We start from the raw sequence: 19,286 nt of genomic DNA on the forward strand, positions 1-19,286 counted from the left end.
CCATCCCACCCTATCCCATCCTTCCCATCCATCCCAACCATCCCACCATATCCCATCCATCCCATCCCACCCTATCCCATCCTATCCTACCCTATCCCATCCTATCCTACCCTATCCCATCCATCCCAACCATCCCACCATATCCCATCCATCCCATCCCACCCTATCCCATCCTATTCTATCCCACCCCACCCTATCCAATCCATCCCATTCCATCCCACCCTATCCCATCCATCCCATTCCATTCCACCCTATCTCATCCGTCCCAACCATCCCATCCCACCATATCCCATCCATCCCATCCCACCCTATCCCATCCCACCCTATCCTATCCTATCCTATCCTATCCTATCCTATCCTATCCTATCCTATCCTATCCTATCCCATCCCATCCCATCCCATCCTATCCTATCCCATCCCATCCTATCCTATTCCATCCCATCCCACCCTATCCTATTCTATCCCATCCCATTCCACCCTATCCCACCTCATCTACCCATCCACCCTACCCCATCCATCTATCCCATCCCACTCTATCCTATATCCCATCCCATAGCACCCCACCCCACTCCATCCATCCATCCCACCCCACCCCACCCTATCCTATCCCATTCCACCCTATCCTATCCAGCCATCCCATCCTACCCTATCCTATCCCATTCCACTCTATCCTATCCAGCCATCCCACTCTATCCTATCGCATCCCACCCTATCCTATCCTATCACATTCCACCCTGTCCCATCCATCCCATCCCACCCCTCCGCAGCCACCATTCAATGTCCCTCGAGTCCCTCGTGTCCGGCTCACGCTGGTCCTGGTGGCCACCTCGTGACCCCCTGTCCCTGGTGGCCTCCCTGGGACATCCCTGTTCTCCCTGGGACATCTCCAAGGCCTCTCCTCCCTGGGACATCCCTGTTCCTCCTTGGGACATCTCCAAGGTCTCTCCTCCTTGGGACATCCTTGTCCTCTCTGGGACATCCCTGTCCTCCCTGGGACATCCCTGTCCTCCCTGGGACATCTCCAAGGTCTCTCCTCCTTGGGACATCCCTGTCCTCCCTGGGACATCCCCAAGGTCTCTCCTCCCTGGGACATCCCTGTCTTCCTGGGACATCTCTGTCCTTCCTGGGACATCCCTGTCCTTTCTGGGACATCCCCGTCCTCCCTGGGATATCTCCAAAGTCTCTCCTCCCTGGAACATCTCCAAGGTCTCTCCTCCCTGGGACATCCCTGTCCTTCCTGGAACAGCCCTGTCCTCCCTGGGACATCTCCGAGGCTTCTCCTCCTTGGGACATCCCTGTCCTCCATCGGACATCCTTGTCCTCCCTGGGACGTCTCCAAGGCCTCTCCTCCCCGGGACATCCCTGTTCTCCCTGGGACATCCCTGTCCTCCCTGGGAGATCCCTGTCCTTCCTGGGACATCCCTGTTCCTCCCTGGGACATCCTTGTCCTCCCTGGGACATCTCCAAGGTCTCTCCTCCCTGGGACATCCCTGTTCCTCCCTGGGACATCCCTGTCCTCCCTGGGACATCCTTGTCCTCCCTGGGACATCCCTGTTCCTCCCTGGGACATCCTTGTCCTCCCTGGGACATCTCCAAGGCTTCTCCTCCTTGGGACATCCCTGTCCTCCCTGGGCAATCCCTGTCCTCCTTGGGACATCCCTGTTCCTCCCTGGGACATCCTTGTCCTCCCTGGGACATCTCCAAGGTCTCTCCTCCTTGGGACATCCCTGTCCTCCCTGGGACATCTCCAAGGTCTCTCCTCCTTGGGACATCCCTGTTCTCCCTGGGACATCCCTGTCCTCCCTGGGACATCTCCAAGGTCTCTCCTCCCTGGGACATCCCTGTCCTCCCTGGGACATCTCCGAGGCTTCTCCTCCTTGGGACATCCCTGTCCTCCCTGGGACATCCTTGTCCTCCCTGGGACGTCTCCAAGGCCTCTCCTCCCCGGGACATCCCTGTTCTCCCTGGGACATCCCTGTCCTCCCTGGGAGATCCCTGTCCTTCCTGGGACATCCCTGTTCCTCCCTGGGATATCCCTGTCCTCCCTGGGACATCTCCAAGGTCTCTCCTCCCTGGGACATCCCTGACCTCCCTGGGACATCCTTGTCCTCCCTGGGACATCTCCAAGGCTTCTCCTCCTTGGGACATCCCTGTCCTCCCTGGGCAATCCCTGTCCTCCTTGGGACATCCCTGTCCTCCTTGGGACATCCCTGTTCCTCCCTGGGACATCCTTGTCCTCCCTGGGACATCTCCAAGGCTTCTCCTCCTTGGGACATCCCTGTCCTCCATCGGACAGCCCTGTCCTCCATCGGACATCCTTGTCCTCCCTGGGACGTCTCCAAGGCCTCTCCTCCCCGGGACATCCCTGTTCTCCCTGTGACATCCCTGTCCTCCCTGGGAGATCCCTGTCCTCCCTGGGACATCCCTGTTCTCCCTGGGACATCCCTGTCCTCCCTGGGATATCTCCAAGGTCTCTCCTCCTTGGGACATCCCTGTCCTCCCTGGGACATCCCTGTCCTTCCTGGGACATCCCTGTTCCTCCCTGGGACATCCTTGTCCTCCCTGGGACATCTCCAAGGTCTCTCCTCCCTGGGACATCCCTGTCCTCCCTGGGCAATCCCTGTTCTCCTTGGGACATCCCTGTCCTCCATCGGACATCCCTGTCCTCCATCGGACATCCTTGTCCTCCCTGGGACATCTCCAAGGTCTCTCCTCTCTGGGACATCCCTGTCCTCCCTGGGACATCCCTGTCCTCCCTGGGATATCTCCAAGGTCTCTCCTTCCTGGGACATCCCTGTCCTCCCTGGGACATCCCTGTCCTCCATCGGACATCCCTGTCCTCCCTGGGATATCTCCAAGGTCTCTCCTTCCTGGGACATCCCTGTCCTCCCTGGGACATCCTTGTCCTTCCTGGGACATCCCTGTTCCTCCCTGGGACATCCCTGTTCTCCCTGGGACATCCCTGTCCTCCCTGGGACATCCCAAGGTCTCTCCTTTCACCCTCTCCAGGTCATCCGCGCTTCTTCAACCAGCTGTTTTCCGGCTTGGATCATCACGCCTTGGTGGGACGCATGATCACGGAGACCCTCAACACCAGCCAGTGAGCGCCCGGAGCCCGGGAGGCTCCATAGCACCCAAGGAACCTCCGTAAACAACGGGAATTCGGGAGGGCTCTCCCTTCCATCCAGAGGTTTGGAAGCGGGAGCATCCCGCGGCGCATCCGACTCCGGCTCGCGCTTCCAGGTACACGTACGAGATCGCGCCCGTGTTCGTGCTCATGGAAGAGGTCGTCCTGGCCAAACTGCGGGAGCTGCTCGGCTGGAGCGGCGGCGACGGCATCTTCGCTCCGGGTGCGCGAATCCAGCACCCTTCCCGTCGGAATTCCCGGGATAGGGGGCTCATTCCCGGCTCTGGGATGACACGGCCGGGGGCGTTTGTCTCCTCGCAGGTGGCTCCGTATCCAATATGTATGCCATGAACGTGGCCCGATTCCGACGCTTCCCGGAGAGCAAGCGGAAAGGGAGCTGGGCCCTGCCGCGCCTGGCGCTCTTCACATCCCGGGAGGTACCGGGAATGCGGACGCTCCGCGCCGGGATGCGCGCGGGAGCGTTTGGGAGCGCTCCGTGACCCGCTCCATTCCCAGAGCCACTACTCCATCCAGAAAGGAGCCGCGTTCCTGGGCATCGGCACCGACAACGTCCGCCTGGTCGGCACCGACGGGAGGTGGGAACGCCGGGGCGTTCGGAACCGGAGCGCGTCCCGGCTCCGCTCCGGCGCCCAATCCCGCTCGTGCCCTTCCCTTCCAGGGGGGAAAATGCTCCCGGAGGAGCTGGAGAAGGAGATCGAGCGGGCCAAGGCCGAGGTGGGGCGGGCAGGGGACGGCCCCGGACGTGGAGACGCGCGGATGGTGGCCCCAGTGCTGTCCCCGTGTCCCCGCAGGGCTCCCCCGTGTCCCCACGGGGCTCCCCAGCGCTGTCCCCTTGTCCCCACGGGGCTCCCCAGAGCTGTCCCCTTGTCCCCACAGGGCTCCCCCTTGTCCCCGCAGGGCTCCCCAGCGCTGTCCCCTTGTCCCCACAGGGCTCCCCCTTGTCCTCGTGTCCCCGCAGGGCTCCCCAGAGCTGTCCCCTTGTCCCCGCAGGGCTCCCCAGAGCTGTCCCCTTGTCCCCGCAGGGCTCCCCCGTGTCCCCACGGGGCTCCCCAGCGCTGTCCCCTTGTCCCCACAGGGCTCCTCAGCGCTGTCCCCTTCTCCCCACAGGGCTCCCCCTTGTCCCCACAGGGCTCCCCAGCGCTGTCCCCGTGTCCCCGCAGGGCTCCCCCTTGTCCCCTTGTCCCCGCAGGGCTCCCCCTTGTCCCCTCAGGGCTCCCCCTTGTCCCCACGGGGCTCCCCAGCGCTGTCCCCTTGTCCCCCCAGCGCTGTCCCCTTGTCCCCGCAGGGCTCCCCCGTGTCCCCTCAGGGCTTCCCCTTGTCCCCACGGGGCTCCCCAGCGCTGTCCCCGTGTCCCCGCAGGGCTCCCCCGTGTCCCCGTGTCCCCCCAGCACTGTCCCCTTGTCCCCGCAGGGCTCCCCCTTGTCCCCCCAGTGCTGTCCCCGTGTCCCCTTGTCCCCCCAGCGCTGTCCCCTTGTCCCCACAGGGCTCCCCCTTGTCCCCCCAGCGCTGTCCCCTTGTCCCCGCAGGGCTCCCCCGTGTCCCCTTGTCCCCCCAGCGCTGTCCCCGTGTCCCCTTGTCCCCCCAGCGCTGTCCCCCTTGTCCCCACAGGGCTCCCCCTTGTCCCCCCAGCGCTGTCCCCTTGTCCCCGCAGGGCTCCCCTGTGTCCCCTTGTCCCCCCAGCGCTGTCCCCGTGTCCCCGCAGGGCCCCCCCTTGTCCCCCTAGCGCTGTCCCCTTGTCCCCGCAGGGCTCCCCCTTGTCCCCTTGTCCCCTTGTCCCCCCAGTGCTGTCCCCGTGTCCCCTTGTCCCCCTAGCGCTGTCCCCTTGTCCCTGCAGGGCTCCCCTTTGTCCCTTTGTCCCCGTGTCCCCCCAGCGCTGTCCTCGTGTCCCCGCAGGGCTCCCCCTTGTCCCCCCAGCGCTGTCCCCTTGTCCCCTTGTCCCCCCAGCGCTGTCCCCGTGTCCCCGCAGGGCTCCCCCGTGTCCCCTTGTCCCCCCAGCGCTGTCCCCTTGTCCCCTTGTCCCCCCAGCGCTGTCCCCGTGTCCCCGCAGGGCTCCCCCTTGTCCCCCCAGCGCTGTCCCCTTGTCCCCTTGTCCCCCCAGCGCTGTCCCCTTGTCCCCGCAGGGCTCCCCCTTGTCCCCTTGTCCCCCCAGCGCTGTCCCCGTGTCCCCGCAGGGCTCCCCCTTGTCCCCGTGTCCCCCCAGCGCTGTCCCCTTGTCCCCCTTGTCCCCCCAGCGCTGTCCCCGTGTCCCCGCAGGGCGCCGTGCCCTTCTTCGTGAGTGCCACCAGCGGCACCACGGTGCTGGGCGCCTTCGACCCGCTGCGGAGCGTGGCCGCCGTGTGCCAGCGCCACGGCCTGTGGCTGCACGTGGACGTGAGTGCGGAGCGCATCGGGATGCCGTTTCCAGGGGGGATTCCCGAGGGACACCCCTCCTGGCTTTTCCAGGGGGTTTTCCCAAGGGACACCCCCCCCCCAAGATTTTCCAGGGGCTTTTCCCAAGGGACACCCCCCCCCGGCTTTTCCAGGGGGTTTTCCCGAGGGACACCCCCCTCCATCATTTCCAGGGGGTTTTCCCGAGGGACACCCCCCCCAGCTTTTCCAGGGGGTTTTCCCAAGGGATACCCCCCCCCCAGCTTTTCCAGAGGGGATTCCCGAGGGACACTCCCCTCCGGCTTTTCCAGGGGCTTTTCCCAAGGGACACCCCCTCCCCGGCTTTTCCAGGGGCTTTTCCCAAGGGACACCCCCCCCCCAGCTTTTCCAGGAGGTTTTCCCAAGGGATATCCCCCTCCATCATTTCCAGGGGCTTTTCTTGAGAGACACCCCCCTCTAGCTTTTCCAGGGGCTTTTCCCAAGGGACACCCCCCCCCCAGCTTTTCCAGGTGGTTTTCCCGAGGGACACCCCCTCCAGCTTTTCCAGGGGCTTTTCCCGAGGGACACCCCCCCCCCCCCGCAGCTTTTCCAGAGGCTTTTCCCAAGGGACACCCCCCCCCCCTCCGTCATTTCCAGGGGCTTTTCACAAGGGACACCCCCCCCCCCGGCTTTTCCAGGGGCTTTTCCTGAGGGACACCCCCCTCCATCATTTCCAGGGAGTTTTCCTGAGGGATACTCCCCCCCTCCGTCATTTCCAGGGGCTTTTCCCAAGGGATGGCGCCTGCCCTGACGCCCCCGTGTCCCCTCGCAGGCCGCCTGGGGCGGCAGCGCGTTGCTCTCCAGGAAGCACCGGCACCTCCTGGACGGCATCGACAGGCGAGTCCCGGGATCCGGCTCCGCCACGGAACGGGATCCGGCTCCGGCTCCCTGCATCCCGCATCCATCCCGCTCCGTCCCTCTCCCGCAGGGCGGATTCGGTGGCCTGGAACCCCCACAAGCTGCTCGCGGCCGGCTTGCAATGCTCGGCCTTCCTGCTCCGCGACGGCTCCGTAGGTCCCGCATCCATCCCGCTTTTCCCAATATCCCAACCCTGGGGACGCCCGTGGGGACCGTCCCCACGCGGGTGACACCCGTGTCCCCCAGGGGCTGCTCCAGCGGTGTCACGGCGCCGGCGCCACGTACCTGTTCCAGCCCGACAAGTTCTACGACGTGTCCTACGACACCGGGGACAAGAGCATCCAATGCGGCCGCAGGGTGGATTGCCTCAAATTGTGGATCCTATGGAAAGCCGTGGGAACGGAAGGCCTGGAACAACGCGTGGATCGGGCATTCGAGTGCACCCGGTGAGCGCCGGATACCCGGGATAACCCTCGGAAGCCGTTCGGGGCCGCTCCGGTTCCTCATCCGTAGGTTGATCCCGTGTCTCGCGTTCCTGCTTGGCCCGCAGGTACCTGGCCGAGGAGCTGAAGAGGAGGGAAGGATTCCAGCTGGTGCTGGAGGTACGGGATTCCCGGCGGGAAGGGGCTGGGAGCGACGGCGCCGGGATGGCGCCGGTGTCCGGGGATCCTCGTGCACCCCCTGCACGTGCCGCAAATCCAAGGGGAGCGGGATACGCACGAGGGAACCACGGGATTTGGAACGTGATTCCCGAAGCACCAGGGAACAAGGGAACCGGCCCATGATTCCCGAAGCACCAGGCACAGGGAACCATGGGATTTGGCTTGTGATTCCTGAAGCACCAGGAACAAGGGAACCACGGGATATGGTCTGTGATTCCCAAAGCACCAGGCACAAGGGAATCGGCCCGTGATTCCCAAAGCACCAGGAACAAGGGAACCACGGGATTTGGCCCGTGATTCCCAAAGCACCGGGAACAAGGGAACCGGCCCATGATTCCCAAAGCACCAGGAACAAGGGAACCATGGGATTTGGCCCGTGATTCCCAAAGCACCAGGAACAAGGGAATCACAGGAGCCGGCCCGTGATTCCCAAAGCACCAGGAACAAGGGAATCGGCACGTGATTCCCGAAGCAGGAACAAGGGAACCAGGGGATTTGGCCCGTGATTCCCAAAACGGGGCTCGCGGGCGCTCCCGTTTTCCGGGCGCTCCGGCGGGTCCCCGCGGTGCCACCGTGTCCCCCGTTGTCCCCCAGCCCGAGTTCCTCAACCTCTGCTTCTGGTTCGTGCCACCCAGTCTGCGGGGACACGAGGCCACCGCCGACTACGGCGCCCGCCTGGGCAAGGTGAGGCCACCACCGGGGTCACCGCGGCCACCAGCGGGGCCACCGCGGCCACCACGCGCCAAAAAAAGCGCGCGGGGCGGTGCCAGGGCGGGAAAGGGCGGGAAAAGGGGGCGGGGCTGGAGGGCGGAACCGGGGGGGGGGGGCGTGTCCGGGTGGGCTGGGCGTGGCCAAAGCGGGTTCGGGGGGGGCGAGGCTGGGGGGCGGGACCAAGGGGGGCGTGTCCGGATGGGCTGGGCGTGGCCAAAGCGGGTTCGGGGGGGGTGGGGGGCGAGGCTGGGGGGCGGGACCGGGGGGCGTGGCCAAAGCGGTGTGGGGGGCTGGGGGGCGGGACCAAGGGGGGCGTGTCCGGATGGGCTGGGCGTGGTCAAAGCGGTGTGGGGGGCTGGGGGGCGGGACCAAGGGGGGCGTGTCCGGATGGGCTGGGCGTGGTCAAAGCGGCGTGGGGGGCTGGGGGGGCGGGACCAAGGGGGCGTGTCCGGATGGGCTGGGCGTGGCCAAAGCGGGTTGGGCGTGGCCAAACCGGGTTGGGGCGGGGCTGGGGGGCGGTTTGGGGGCCTATGGGGCAATTCTGGGGCGTCGGGGGGGCGGTTTTGGGGCACGGGGGGGACACAGGGGGGGGTCTGGTGGCACCGCGGCCACCAGCCTGGACCCTCCGGGGGGGTCCCTCAGCCTCCTATGGGGCCGGGGGTCACTGTGGGGCCAGGACCCCCCACCCCGCGGGGTCCCCCCCGATGACACCGAGTGTCCCCCCCCGGTGTCACCGAGTGTCCCCTCCCGGTGTCACCGCGTGTCCCCCCGTCCCCACGCAGGTGGCCCCGGCGATCAAGGAGCGCATGATGCGCACGGGCTCCATGATGGTCGGGTACCAGCCCCACGGCGCCAGGGCCAACTTCTTCCGCCAGGTCGTCACCAACCCCGCGGTCACCAGGGCCGACCTGGATTTCTTCCTGGATGAGATCGAGAGGCTCGGGCAGGATCTGTAGGAATCCCGCGAATCCCGGGCCGTCCTGCTCCGCCGGGAACGACGGATGCGCCCGGCTTCCGCCGCGATCCCGGTGGGAATCGCTCCCGACCGGCCGAACCCCCCGGTGCATCCATCACCCTAGGGATGACGCTAATAAACACAGAGTGAAGAGTGGGATGAATCCGGGATTAATAAACAGGGAGTGAAGAGTGGGATGAATCTGGGATTAATGAATTCGGAGTGAAGAGCGGGATGAATCTGGGATTAATGAATTCGGAGTGAAGAGCGGGATGAATCTGGGATTAATAAACACTGAAGAGCGGGATGAATCCGGGATTAATAAACAGGGAGTGAAGAGTGGGATGAATCTGGGATTAATGAATACGGAGCGAAGAGCGGGATGAATCTGGGATTAATGAATTCGGAGTGAAGAGCGGGATGAATCTGGGATTAATAAACACGGAGTGAAGAGCGGGATGAACCCGGGATTAATAAACACTGAAGAGCGGGATGAATCCGGGATTAATAAACAGGGAGTGAAGAGCGGGATGAATCCGGGATTAATGAATTCGGAGTGAAGAGCGGGATGAATCTGGGATTAATGAATTCGGAGTGAAGAGCGGGATGAATCTGGGATTAATAAACACGGAGTGAAGAGCGGGATGAACCCGGGATTAATAAACACTGAAGAGCGGGATGAATCCGGGATTAATAAACAGGGAGTGAAGAGCGGGATGAATCCGGGATTAATGAATTCGGAGTGAAGAGCGGGATGAATCTGGGATTAATAAACAGGGAGTGAAGAGCGGGATGAATCCAGGATTAATGAATACAGAGTAAAGAGCGGGATGAATCCGGGATTAATAAACACAGAGTGAAGAGCGGGATGAATCTGGGATTAATAAACACAGAGTGAAGAGTGGGATGAATCTGGGATTAATAAACACGGAGTGAAGAGCGGGATGAATCTGGGATTAATAAACACGGAGTGAAGAGCGGGATGAATCTGGGATTAATAAACAGGGAGTGAAGAGCGGGATGAATCTGGGATTAATGAATTCGGAGTGAAGAGCGGGATGAATCTGGGATTAATAAACAGGGAGTGAAGAGCGGGATGAATCTGGGATTAATAAACACAGAGTAAAGAGCGGGATGAATCCGGGATTAATAAACACAGAGTGAAGAGCGGGATGAATCTGGGATTAATAAACACAGAGTGAAGAGCGGGATGAATCTGGGATTAATAAACAGGGAGTGAAGAGCGGGATGAATCCGGGATTAATAAACAGGGAGTGAAGAGCGGGATGAATCCGGGATTAATGAATACGGAGCGAAGAGCGGGATGAATCTGGGATTAATGAATTCGGAGTGAAGAGTGGGATGAATCTGGGATTAATAAACACGGAGTGAAGAGCGGGATGAACCTGGGATTAATAAACACTGAAGAGCGGGATGAATCCGGGATTAATGAATTCGGAGTGAAGAGTGGGATGAACACGGGATTAATGAATATGGAGTAAAGAGCGGGATGAATCCAGGATTAATAAACACGGAGTGAAGAGCGGGATGAATCCGGGACCCGTGGGAAGAGGTGGCACGGGGCACAATGGCATCCGTGGGGAAGGATTCCCGGGAAAGGGGAGCAAAAGTCCTGCATCTCCGCTCCGGGATGAGCAGTGTCCGGGTGGAACCTGGCTCTGTCCCCAGACCCCAAGAACATCCCACGGGAAAAAAAGAGTAGGAAAAAGAGCCTTTACTGTTCGATTCCCTGTAAAAAAGGCCGGGAAAGGGAGGCAGGGCCGGCGGCCTGGGCGCCATCCCGGCTCCATGGGACGCTCCGTCAGCCGCTCCCGATGCTCCGGAGCAGGACGAGGACGTCGGGATCGACGCTGGCCGCGGCCAGGCGCGCGCGCAGGTTGGCGGCCGTGGCGCGGTGCCGCTCGCGGCGCTGCCACGCGCGGAGCCCCTCGAACACCTGGATCACCACGTTCCCGGGATTGTCCTCCCGGATCTGCTCCAGGAGCCGCTTTTCCAGCCCCAGGCAGCAAATGGCCACCTCCTGCCATTCCTTGCCCAGGAGCCGGGCCACCTGCATGAGCTCCCGCTCCGCGAGCGGCCGCTCGTTCCCTACGGACACACGCGGGGATGCAGCGGGAAGGGCGCATCCCGCATCCCGAACAGCGGGCGCATCCTCACCGGAGGAGCCCTCCTCCATCGCCTCCGATCCGCCGGGATGCCGCTCGCCGCCCTCCGGCGTTCCGGGAAGCTGGAAGCGCCGGATGAGGTCGAGGCGGCCCAGGCGGCGCAGGATGGCCGCGCTCTGCAGCAGGGCCTGCCCGGGGCAGTGCTGCAGCAGGAGGCTGCAGAGCTCGGGGCGCCCCGCGGGCTGCAGGCGGCTCCAGGGGATCCGCTCTTCCAGCAGGAATTTGAACGCCTGGAATTGCTCCTCGGACAGGGCCAGTTGCAATTCCAGCAGCGTCGCGCGCTCGTCCGCCCCGGCCATTCCCGGCGTTCCCGGCGCTCCGGGTGCCGCTCCGGGTGCTCCGCTGCCCCTCGCCGCTCTGCTGGGGGGCACAGAGCCCAGCCTGGGCCCCCCGGGGGTCTCTCAGCCTCCTATGGGGCCTGGGGTCGCTGCCAATCGCTGTGGGGCCAGGAGACCCCCCACCCCGTGGGGTCCCACACTCTTGTTATGGGGCCAGGACACCCCTGATGTCCCCCCCCCAACCTGCTATGGGGCCAAATCCTCTCCCTCCCCACCGGGACCCACAGCCTGTTTGGGACCCACCTCCCCAGGTGCCCCCCAGCCTGCAATGGGGCAAGAGCCCCCCGATGTCCCCTCCAGCCTGCAATGGGGCTGGACCCCCTGATGTCCCCTCCAGCCTGCAATGGGGCCAGACCCCCTTGATGTCCCCTCCAGCCTGCAATGGGGCCAGACCCCCTGATGTCCCCTCCAGGCTGCAATGGGGCCAGACCCCCCCGATGTCCCCTCCAGGCTGCAATGGGGCCAGACCCCCTTGATGTCCCCTCCAGGCTGCAATGGGGCCGGACCCCCTGATGTCCCCCCCAACCTGCAATGGGGCCAGACCCCCTTGATGTCCCCCCCAACCTGCAATGGGGCCAGACCCCCTGATGTCCCCCCCAGCCTGCTATGGGGCCAGACCCCCCTGATGTCCCCTCCAGCCTGCAATGGGGCCAGACCCCCTTGATGTCCCCCCCAGCCTGCAATGGCCCCAGATGCCCCTGATGTCCCCTCTAGCCTGCAATGGGGCCAGACCCCCTTGATGTCCCCCCCAGCCTGCAATGGGGCCGGACCCCCTTGATGTCCCCTCCAGGCTGCAATGGGGCTGGACCCCCTGATGTCCCCTCCAGCCTGCAATGGGGCCGGACCCCCTTGATGTCCCCTCCAGGCTGCAATGGGGCCGGACCCCCTGATGCCCCCTCCAGCCTGCTATGGGGCCGGACCCCCTTGATGTCCCCCCCTCAGCCTACAATGGGGCCAGACCCCCTGATGTCCCCTCCAGCCTGCAATGGGCCTGGACCCCCTTGATGTCCCCTCCAGCCGGCAATGGGGCCGGACCCCCCTGATGTCCCCTCCAGCCTGCAATGGGGCCAGATCTCCCTGATGTCCCCTCCAGGCTGCAATGGGGCCGGACCCCCTGATGTCCCCTCCAGGCTGCAATGGGGCCAGACCCCCTTGATGTCCCCTCCAGGCTGCAATGGGGCCGGACCCCCCTGATGTCCCCTCCAGCCTGCAATGGGGCCAGACCCCCCCTATGTCTCCTCCAGCCTGCAATGGGGCCAGACCCCCTTGATGTCCCCTCCAGCCTGCAATGGGGCCAGACCCCCTTGATGTCCCCTCCAGGCTGCAATGGGGCTGGACCCCCTGATGTCCCCTCCAGCCTGCAATGGGGCCGGACCCCCTTGATGTCCCCTCCAGGCTGCAATGGGGCCGGACCCCCTGATGCCCCCTCCAGCCTGCTATGGGGCCAGACCCCCTTGATGTCCCCCCCAACCTGCAATGGCCCCAGATGCCCCCGATGTCCCCTCCACCCTGCAATGTACCCGGACCCCCCTGATGTCCCCTCCACCCTGCAATGGGGCCAGCCCCGTGTCCCCCCTCCCCTTTCAGCCTGCTATGGGGCACAGACCCGTCCCCCCTCCCCACGACGTCCCCAGTCTGCTATGGGGCAGGGTCGCCCGCACCCACCCAAGCATGGCGGCCCCCCCCGACGCCCCCCAAGCTGCTGTGGGGCCCGGACCCCTCGATTCCCCCCCCAGGTTGTCGGGGGCTCCGTGTCCCCCCCGCTCACCCCAGCGCGGAGCCCCTTTCCCGCCTCCAAAGCGCGCCAAAAAAAGCGCGCGGGGCGGTGCCAGGGCGGAAAAGGGCGGGAAAAGGGGGCGGGGCTGGAGGGCGGGACCAAGGGGGGCGTGTCCCGATGGGCTGGGCGTGGCCAAAGCGGCTTGGCAGGGGTTGGGGGGGCGGTTTGGGGGCCTATGGGGCAGTTCTGGGGGGTCGGGGGGCGGTTTTGGGGGGACAGAGGGGGAACCCCGGGAGGGTCTGGCATGGGGCGGGGGGGGGGACAAGGCGGGGGGGGGAGCAGCCTCCAACCGCGGCCAAAAAACAACAACAACAACAACAACCACTTCTCCAAAGTGAGTTTCCCCAAAATAACACTTTTTTCCCCCAAAATCGAGGTTTATTCGGGACTCCCGACCCGGTGCAGCAGGACCCCCCCCCCGGACTCCCCATCCCGCCTCATTGGGGGCCCCCCCATATCCCCAGGTTCCCCCCCCCCCCCGCAGTGATTCGGGGGTGGCCACAGCAGCCCCATGGGGGGGGGGGGGGAGATTTGGGGTGCCCCCCCCCCCAATGGGGGCGACCGGACCCAGTGCGGGGGGAGGGGCCCCCCCTTTCCGTCGTATCCCGGTGTGGATGTTGGGGGGGGGGGGGTCAGGCCGGGCCCCCGGGGGGGCAGCGGGTGCCCCCCCCCTGCCCCTCGGTGCCGGCCAGCGGGTGCCCGGTCCGGTCCACGCACCAGCACTGGCCCCGCTTCGGCCCCTTGGAGGCCCGGCACTGCGGGGGGGGGGAACGGGGGGGGACACGTCAACGTGGGGGGGGGCATCAACCCGCATGGGGGACCCCCTGTACCCCCCCCCAAAAAAAAAACATATATATATATATGTTTTATATATAGGGACCCCCTGTGCCCCCCCAATAAATATATATATATATGTTTTATATATAGGGACCCCCTGTGCCCCCCCCAATAAATAAATATATATATATATGTTTTATATATGGAGACCCCCTGTGCCCCCCCTAATAAAATATATATATGTGTATATATATATATATGTTTTATATATATATGAACACCGCGGGGAAACTGAGGCACGGGAGGCTCCCCTCCCGCTGGAAATGGGGGCACGGGGGGGTCCTGAGGGATTCCCCACCCCGGACAGCCAATTTGGGGGCGCTGCGGGGGGCGTCAATGTGAGGGGGGGGCATCAATCCGCATGGGGGACCCCATGTACCCCCCCAAAAAAAAAAAACATATATATGTATATATAGATGTGTGTTTTATATATGTATAAACACCGCGGGGAAACTGAGGCACGGGAGGCTCCAGACCCACCCCCACCTCTGGAAACGGGGGGGGCCCTGAGGGATTCCCCACCCGGGACAGCCAATTTGGGGACACTGCGGGGGGGCGGGGGGTGATCCTGGGTGCCCCCCCCCCCCACGCAGGACCCCCCATTTGGGGACTTCAAGGCACGGAGCGGCGGGGCGGGGGGGGTCGGTGCTTCCTACCGGGACACCCAAATTGGGGACACTGCGGCTTGGGGGGGGGTTCGGGGTGTCACCCCCCCCCCCCCGGGGGGGTGGCTCGGGGGGGTCCCCACCTGCTTGGCGCGGTAGAAGCCCCTGGTGTCGCAGTTGGGGATGAAGATGTCCTCGGCGCTGCGGTACAGGGCAGCCTTCAGCTCCTGCATGACGGCGGCCAGGTGGAGGCGACACGGAGCCTGCGACACCAGGGGACACGGCGGCTGCGACACGCGGGGACACGGGCGGGACCCCCGGGCTGTCCCTGCTGCTCCCCCTGCTTGTCCCCATCTTGTCGCCCGGGATTTCCCCAGCTCGTTCCCCTGGCGGTCCCCACCGTGTCCTCCCACTATGTCCCCCCAGGTGTCCCCACCATGTCCCCACCACGTCCCCTTGGCTGTCCCCAACTGGTCCCCCACCACGTCCCCTCGGCTGTCTCCGCCATATCTCCCCAGCTGTCCCCACCTTGTCCCCCCCCATGTCTCCCCGGCTGTCCCCACCTTGCCCCCCCCCGTGTCCCCCCAGCTGTCCCCACCATGTCCCCACCACGTCCCTTGGGCTGTCCCCACCTTGTCCCCCCATGTTCCCCCTGCCGTGTCTCCCCAACTGTCCCCACCTTGTCCCCCTCCCATGTCCCCACCTTGTCCCCCTGGCTGTCCCCCCCATGGTCCCCCGGCTGTCCCCACCTTGTCCCCACCATATCTCCCCCCATGGTCCCCCGGCTGTCCCCACCTTGTCCCCCCTATGTCCCCACCAGGTCCCCTTGGTTGTCCCCAACTTGTCCCCCCCCAGTGTCCCCCCGGCTGTCCCCACCATGTCCCCACCACGTCCCTTTGGCTGTCCCCACCATGTCCCCCCCATATCCCCCCCACCATGTCCCCCCGGCTGTCCCCCCCATGTCCCCCAGGCTGTCCCCCCCATGTCCCTCCCCATATCCCCCGCCATGTCCCCCCGACTGTCCCCACTTTGTCCCCCCACATGCTCCCCCCCGGCTGTCCCCACTTTGTCCCCACCATGTCCCCCCCATATCCCCCCGCCATGTCCCCCAGGCTGTCCCCATCTTGTCCCTCCCCATATCCCCCGCCATGTCCCCCCGGCTGTCCCCCCCATGTCCCCCAGGCTGTCCCCATCTTGTCCCCACCATGTCCCCCCCATATCCCCCCACCATGTCCCCCCGGCTGTCCCTCCCATGTCTCCCCGGCTGTCCCTGCCTTGTCCCCCCCATGTCCCCCTGGCTGTCCCCCCCATATCCCCCCCCATGTCCCCCAGGCTGTCCCCATCTTGTCCCTCCCCATATCCCCCGCCATGTCCCCACCTTGTCCCCCCCATGTCCCCCCCGTGTCCCCCAGGCTGTCCCCATCTTGTCCCTCCGCATATCCCCCGCCATGTCCCCATCTTGTCCCCCACCTTCCCCCCCCCATGTCCCCCCCATGTCCCCCCCGGTCACCCACCGTTTCCAGCTCCTGGCGGCCCTCGGCGGGGGGGGGGCGCTCGCGCGCGCCGGGCGGGGCCGGGGGGGCCCGCGGCACCGACGTGGCGGGCGGCGCTTTGCGCCCTTCCTTGGAGCTGTCCCCTATGGAGCAGGAAAACCGGGAAAGGGGGGGTCAAGACGAGGGGGGGGGCAACGCCCAGAGCCGCGGGTGCCCCCCCCCCCCCGCTGCAGCCCCCCCCACGGCCACGCGGGGGCGGCGCAGGCGCCGCGGGGGGGGGACGGGGGGGTGGTGACTCATGGAGGGGGGGGGAGTGGCAAAGGGCCCCCCCCCCCGCTGCATGTCCCCCCCCCCCGCCATGGCCTCCGGACACCACGGGGTGTCCCCTGCACCCCCCCCCCCGGGGTCACCCTCATTCCCCCCGGGGCCCCCCCCCGGCTCTTCCAACAGGGATAAGGGACCCCCCCCCCCCACCCCAGCTCTTCCAACAGGGATAAGGGACCCCCCCCCCCCAGCTCTTCCAACAGGGATAAGGGACCCCCCCCCCCCCCGGCTCTTCCAACAGGGATAAGGGACCCCCCCCCGCCCCAGCTCTTCCAACAGGGATAAGGGACCCCCCCCCCCCGGCTCTTCCAACAGGGATAAGGGACCCCCCCCCCCCCCCAGCTCTTCCAACAGGGATAAGGGACCCCCCCCCCCCCCCAGCTCTTCCAACAGGGATAAGGGACCCCCCCCCCCCCCGGCTCTTCCAACAGGGATAAGGGACCCCCCCCCGCCCCAGCTCTTCCAACAGGGATAAGGGACCCCCCCCTCCCCCCAGCTCTTCCAACAGGGATAAGGGACCCCCCCCCCCCCCCCAAGCTCTTCCAACAGGGATAAGGGACCCCCTCCCTTCGCGGGACACAGGGCACGGCCAGGACCCCCCTCCCCGGGACACGGCGGGGGACGCGTCCCCGCTGTCCCCCCCGCCCCGGCCCGCACCGGGACGGCGCTGCCCGGACATGTCCGGAAGCACCGGGACCTCCGACGCATCCCAACGTCCCGCCGGTCCCTCCCGGTCCCGCTCCCGGCGGACGGTCCCTCCGCGGGCCGTGGTGGGTGCCCGAGTTTCCCCCGCCGTGATCCGGGGCGGGGGTCCCGGTGCCCCCGTCCCTCCCCGACGGAGCCTTCCCGGAGCCTCCCCGTGCGTCCCCGCTGCCCCCATCCCGCCCCGGGGACTCCCCCCGGTGCCCCCCCCCTCAACGGCGGCGGCGGGGGGGGGAGGAGGGTGTCCGGGGCTCCCGCCTCTGCCCTCGACGGGCGCCGCCTCCCCGCGAGTGCGGAGGGTCCCACGGGGGGGTCCAGGGGAACCGAACCGCCCCTCCCGGTACCGAGGGCCGCTCACCTGCGGGGGGGGGGTCCAGGGGAACCGAACCGCCCTCCCGGTACCGAGGGCCGCTCACCTGCTGGGGGGGGGTCCAGGGAACCGAACCGCCCTCCCGGTCCCGGGGGCCGCTCACCTGCGGGGGGTGGGTCCAGGGAACCGAACCGCCCTCCCGGTACCGAGGGCCGCTCACCTGCGGGGCGGGGGGGGGTCCAGGGAACCGAACCGCCCTCCCGGTCCCGGGGGCCGCTCACCTGCGGGGGGGTCGGTAACGGCGGGGCGGGCGCGCAGGGCCAGGGCGCGGCAGACGCCGGTGCCGCGGAGCAGAGCGCGGAGCGGGGCGCGCTCCCCGGCGCGGGGGATGCAGCGGAGCCCGCGGGCGCAGCCCGGCGTGTAGACCCCGCACGGCTCCCCGGGGCCGCGCGGCGGCTCGGGGCTGCTCCCGGCTCCGGTGCTACCGGCTCCGGTACCGGCAGCCGCCGCCGCGGCCCACGGAGCCGGCGCCAGCAGCAGCGCCGACACGAGCCAGCAACCCGCCTGCATGGCCGGGCCGGCACCGGGACCGCGGCCGGGACCGGGACCGCGACCGGGCGCCGCCGCCGCCCGCTCTGCCCGCGCCCGGCCCCGCCGCCGCCTTAAATACCGCGCCCGGCCCCCCGGGCCGCCCCGCCAGGTGCGCCCGGCCCGGGGGGCACCGGGGGGCACCGGAGGGACCGGGACCGGAGCGGGGTCCGGGACACCGGGATCTCCCTGCCCGCGGCGGGGGTGGCTCCTGTCCCGCGTATCCCGGTGTCCCCTCGTCCCCCCACACTGCCTGGTGCCCCCCATGGGGAGCCGGTGTCCCCGATGCTCTGTCCCGATGTCCCCTCCGTGTCCAGCCCCGCTGTCCCCCGGCCCTCCCAGCGCCCACACCAGGGCACGGCCCCGTGTCCCCAGTGCCACAGCCCCGGGTGTCCCAGGGGACCCCCCCGTGCACCCTACCCCAGCTGCCCACCCCAGTGTCCCCCCACGCGTGTCCCCCGTGTCTCTCCCGGTGCGACGCCCCCACCTCGCAGCCCCTGTCCCCGCTGCCCACCCCGCGCACAGCCCCGGTGTCCCCCGTGTCCCCGGTGTCCCCGCTGTCGCCCCCCGGTGCGCCTCCCCCTCCCCGCCGTCCCTGCTCCAGCTGCCCCCAGTGCCCCTCGCGCACATCCCTGGTGTCCCCGGTGTCCCCAGTGTCACCCCCGGTGCGATGTCCCCTTCCCGCTGCCACGGTCCCCGCTGTCCCCAGCGCCCCCTGCACACAGCCCCGGTGTCCCCCGTATCCCCGCTGTCCCCGGTGTCCCCCGTGTGGCCGCTGTCCCCCGTGTCCCCAGTGTCCTCCGTGTCCCCCGTGTCCCCGGTGTCCCCCGTGTCGCCGCTGTCCCCCGTGTCCCCCGTATCCCCGCTGTCCCCCGTGTCCCCCGTGTCCTCCGTGTCCCAGTGTCCCCCGTGTCCCCCGTGTCGTCGCTGTCCCCGGTGTCCCCCCTGTCCCCCGTGTCGCCGCTGTCCCTGCTGTCCCCCGTGTCCCCAGTGTCCCCCGTGTCGCCGCTGTCCCTGCTGTCCCCCGTGTCCCCCGTATCCCCGCTGTCCCCCGTGTCCCCCGTGTCCCAGTGTCCCCCGTGTCCCCCGTGTCGCCGCTGTCCCCGGTGTCCCCCCTGTCCCCCGTGTCGCCGCTGTCCCCCGTGTCCCCCGTGTCCCAGTGTCCCCCGTGTCCCCCGTGTCCCCGCTGTCCCCCGTGTCCCCCCTGTCCCCCATGTCCCCCGTGTCCCCGCTGTCCCCCGTGTCCCCCGTGTCCCCGCTGTCCCCCATGTCCCCCGTGTCCCCGCTGTCCCCCGTGTCCCCCGTGTCCCCGGCCGCCCCCGTCCCACCGCCGCCCCTCGCACAGCCCCCGCCCCCCCGACCATAGGGGCGCGCGCCCTCGACCCG

The 19,286-nt window shown here is 66.8% G+C and overlaps 3 protein-coding genes across 3 annotated transcripts; 1 reads left to right on the forward strand and 2 right to left on the reverse strand.

Annotated features, from left to right (window-relative positions):
* Positions 1–3,009: 3,009 nt before the first annotated feature.
* LOC104572376 (cysteine sulfinic acid decarboxylase-like) lies at positions 3,010–8,742 on the forward strand (the record flags this gene model as incomplete). Its single annotated transcript, XM_088539513.1, has 12 exons — positions 3,010–3,100; positions 3,244–3,350; positions 3,449–3,564; positions 3,644–3,731; positions 3,807–3,862; positions 5,402–5,518; positions 6,327–6,391; positions 6,483–6,564; positions 6,659–6,858; positions 6,963–7,014; positions 7,669–7,758; positions 8,568–8,742. Coding segments are annotated over 12 exons (1,238 nt in total), but the record flags the coding sequence as incomplete, so codon positions are not given.
* Positions 8,743–10,562: 1,820 nt separating this feature from the next.
* On the reverse strand, positions 10,563–11,225 carry LOC148590067 (uncharacterized). The gene has a single exon (XM_088539515.1). The coding sequence runs from the start codon at positions 11,223–11,225 to the stop codon at positions 10,563–10,565; it is 663 nt and encodes a 220-aa protein (XP_088395641.1).
* A 2,435-nt stretch (positions 11,226–13,660) lies between these two features.
* Positions 13,661–17,882, reverse strand: LOC148590068 (insulin-like growth factor-binding protein 6). Its single transcript, XM_088539514.1, has 4 exons — positions 17,594–17,882; positions 15,998–16,119; positions 14,627–14,746; positions 13,661–13,796 (listed from the first exon to the last, which is right to left on the reverse strand). Exons 1-4 carry the CDS (start codon positions 17,880–17,882, stop codon positions 13,674–13,676), a joined length of 654 nt encoding a protein of 217 aa, XP_088395640.1. The 3' UTR covers positions 13,661–13,673.
* Positions 17,883–19,286: the final 1,404 nt, after the last annotated feature.

This window comes from Tinamus guttatus, unplaced genomic scaffold (genome assembly GCF_059628265.1).
Source record: "Tinamus guttatus ecotype Peru unplaced genomic scaffold, ASM5962826v1 Tinamus_guttatus_pri_ptg001779l, whole genome shotgun sequence".
Classification (NCBI taxonomy): domain Eukaryota; kingdom Metazoa; phylum Chordata; class Aves; order Tinamiformes; family Tinamidae; genus Tinamus; species Tinamus guttatus.

Excerpts from the sequence above, each read along its gene's own strand:
- LOC148590067 (XM_088539515.1), bottom strand. The coding sequence starts at position 11,225 with ATGGCCGGGGCGGACGAGCGCGCGACGCTGCTGGAATTGCAACTGGCC.
- LOC148590068 (XM_088539514.1), bottom strand. The coding sequence starts at position 17,882 with ATGCAGGCGGGTTGCTGGCTCGTGTCGGCGCTGCTGCTGGCGCCGGCT. Across the intron at positions 16,120-17,593 it reads CGTTACCGACCCCCCCGCAG|GGGACAGCTCCAAGGAAGGG; the intron begins GTGAGCGGCCCC and ends CCTGCTCCATAG. Across the intron at positions 13,797-14,626 it reads GCTTCTACCGCGCCAAGCAG|TGCCGGGCCTCCAAGGGGCC; the intron begins GTGGGGACCCCC and ends CCCCCCCCGCAG.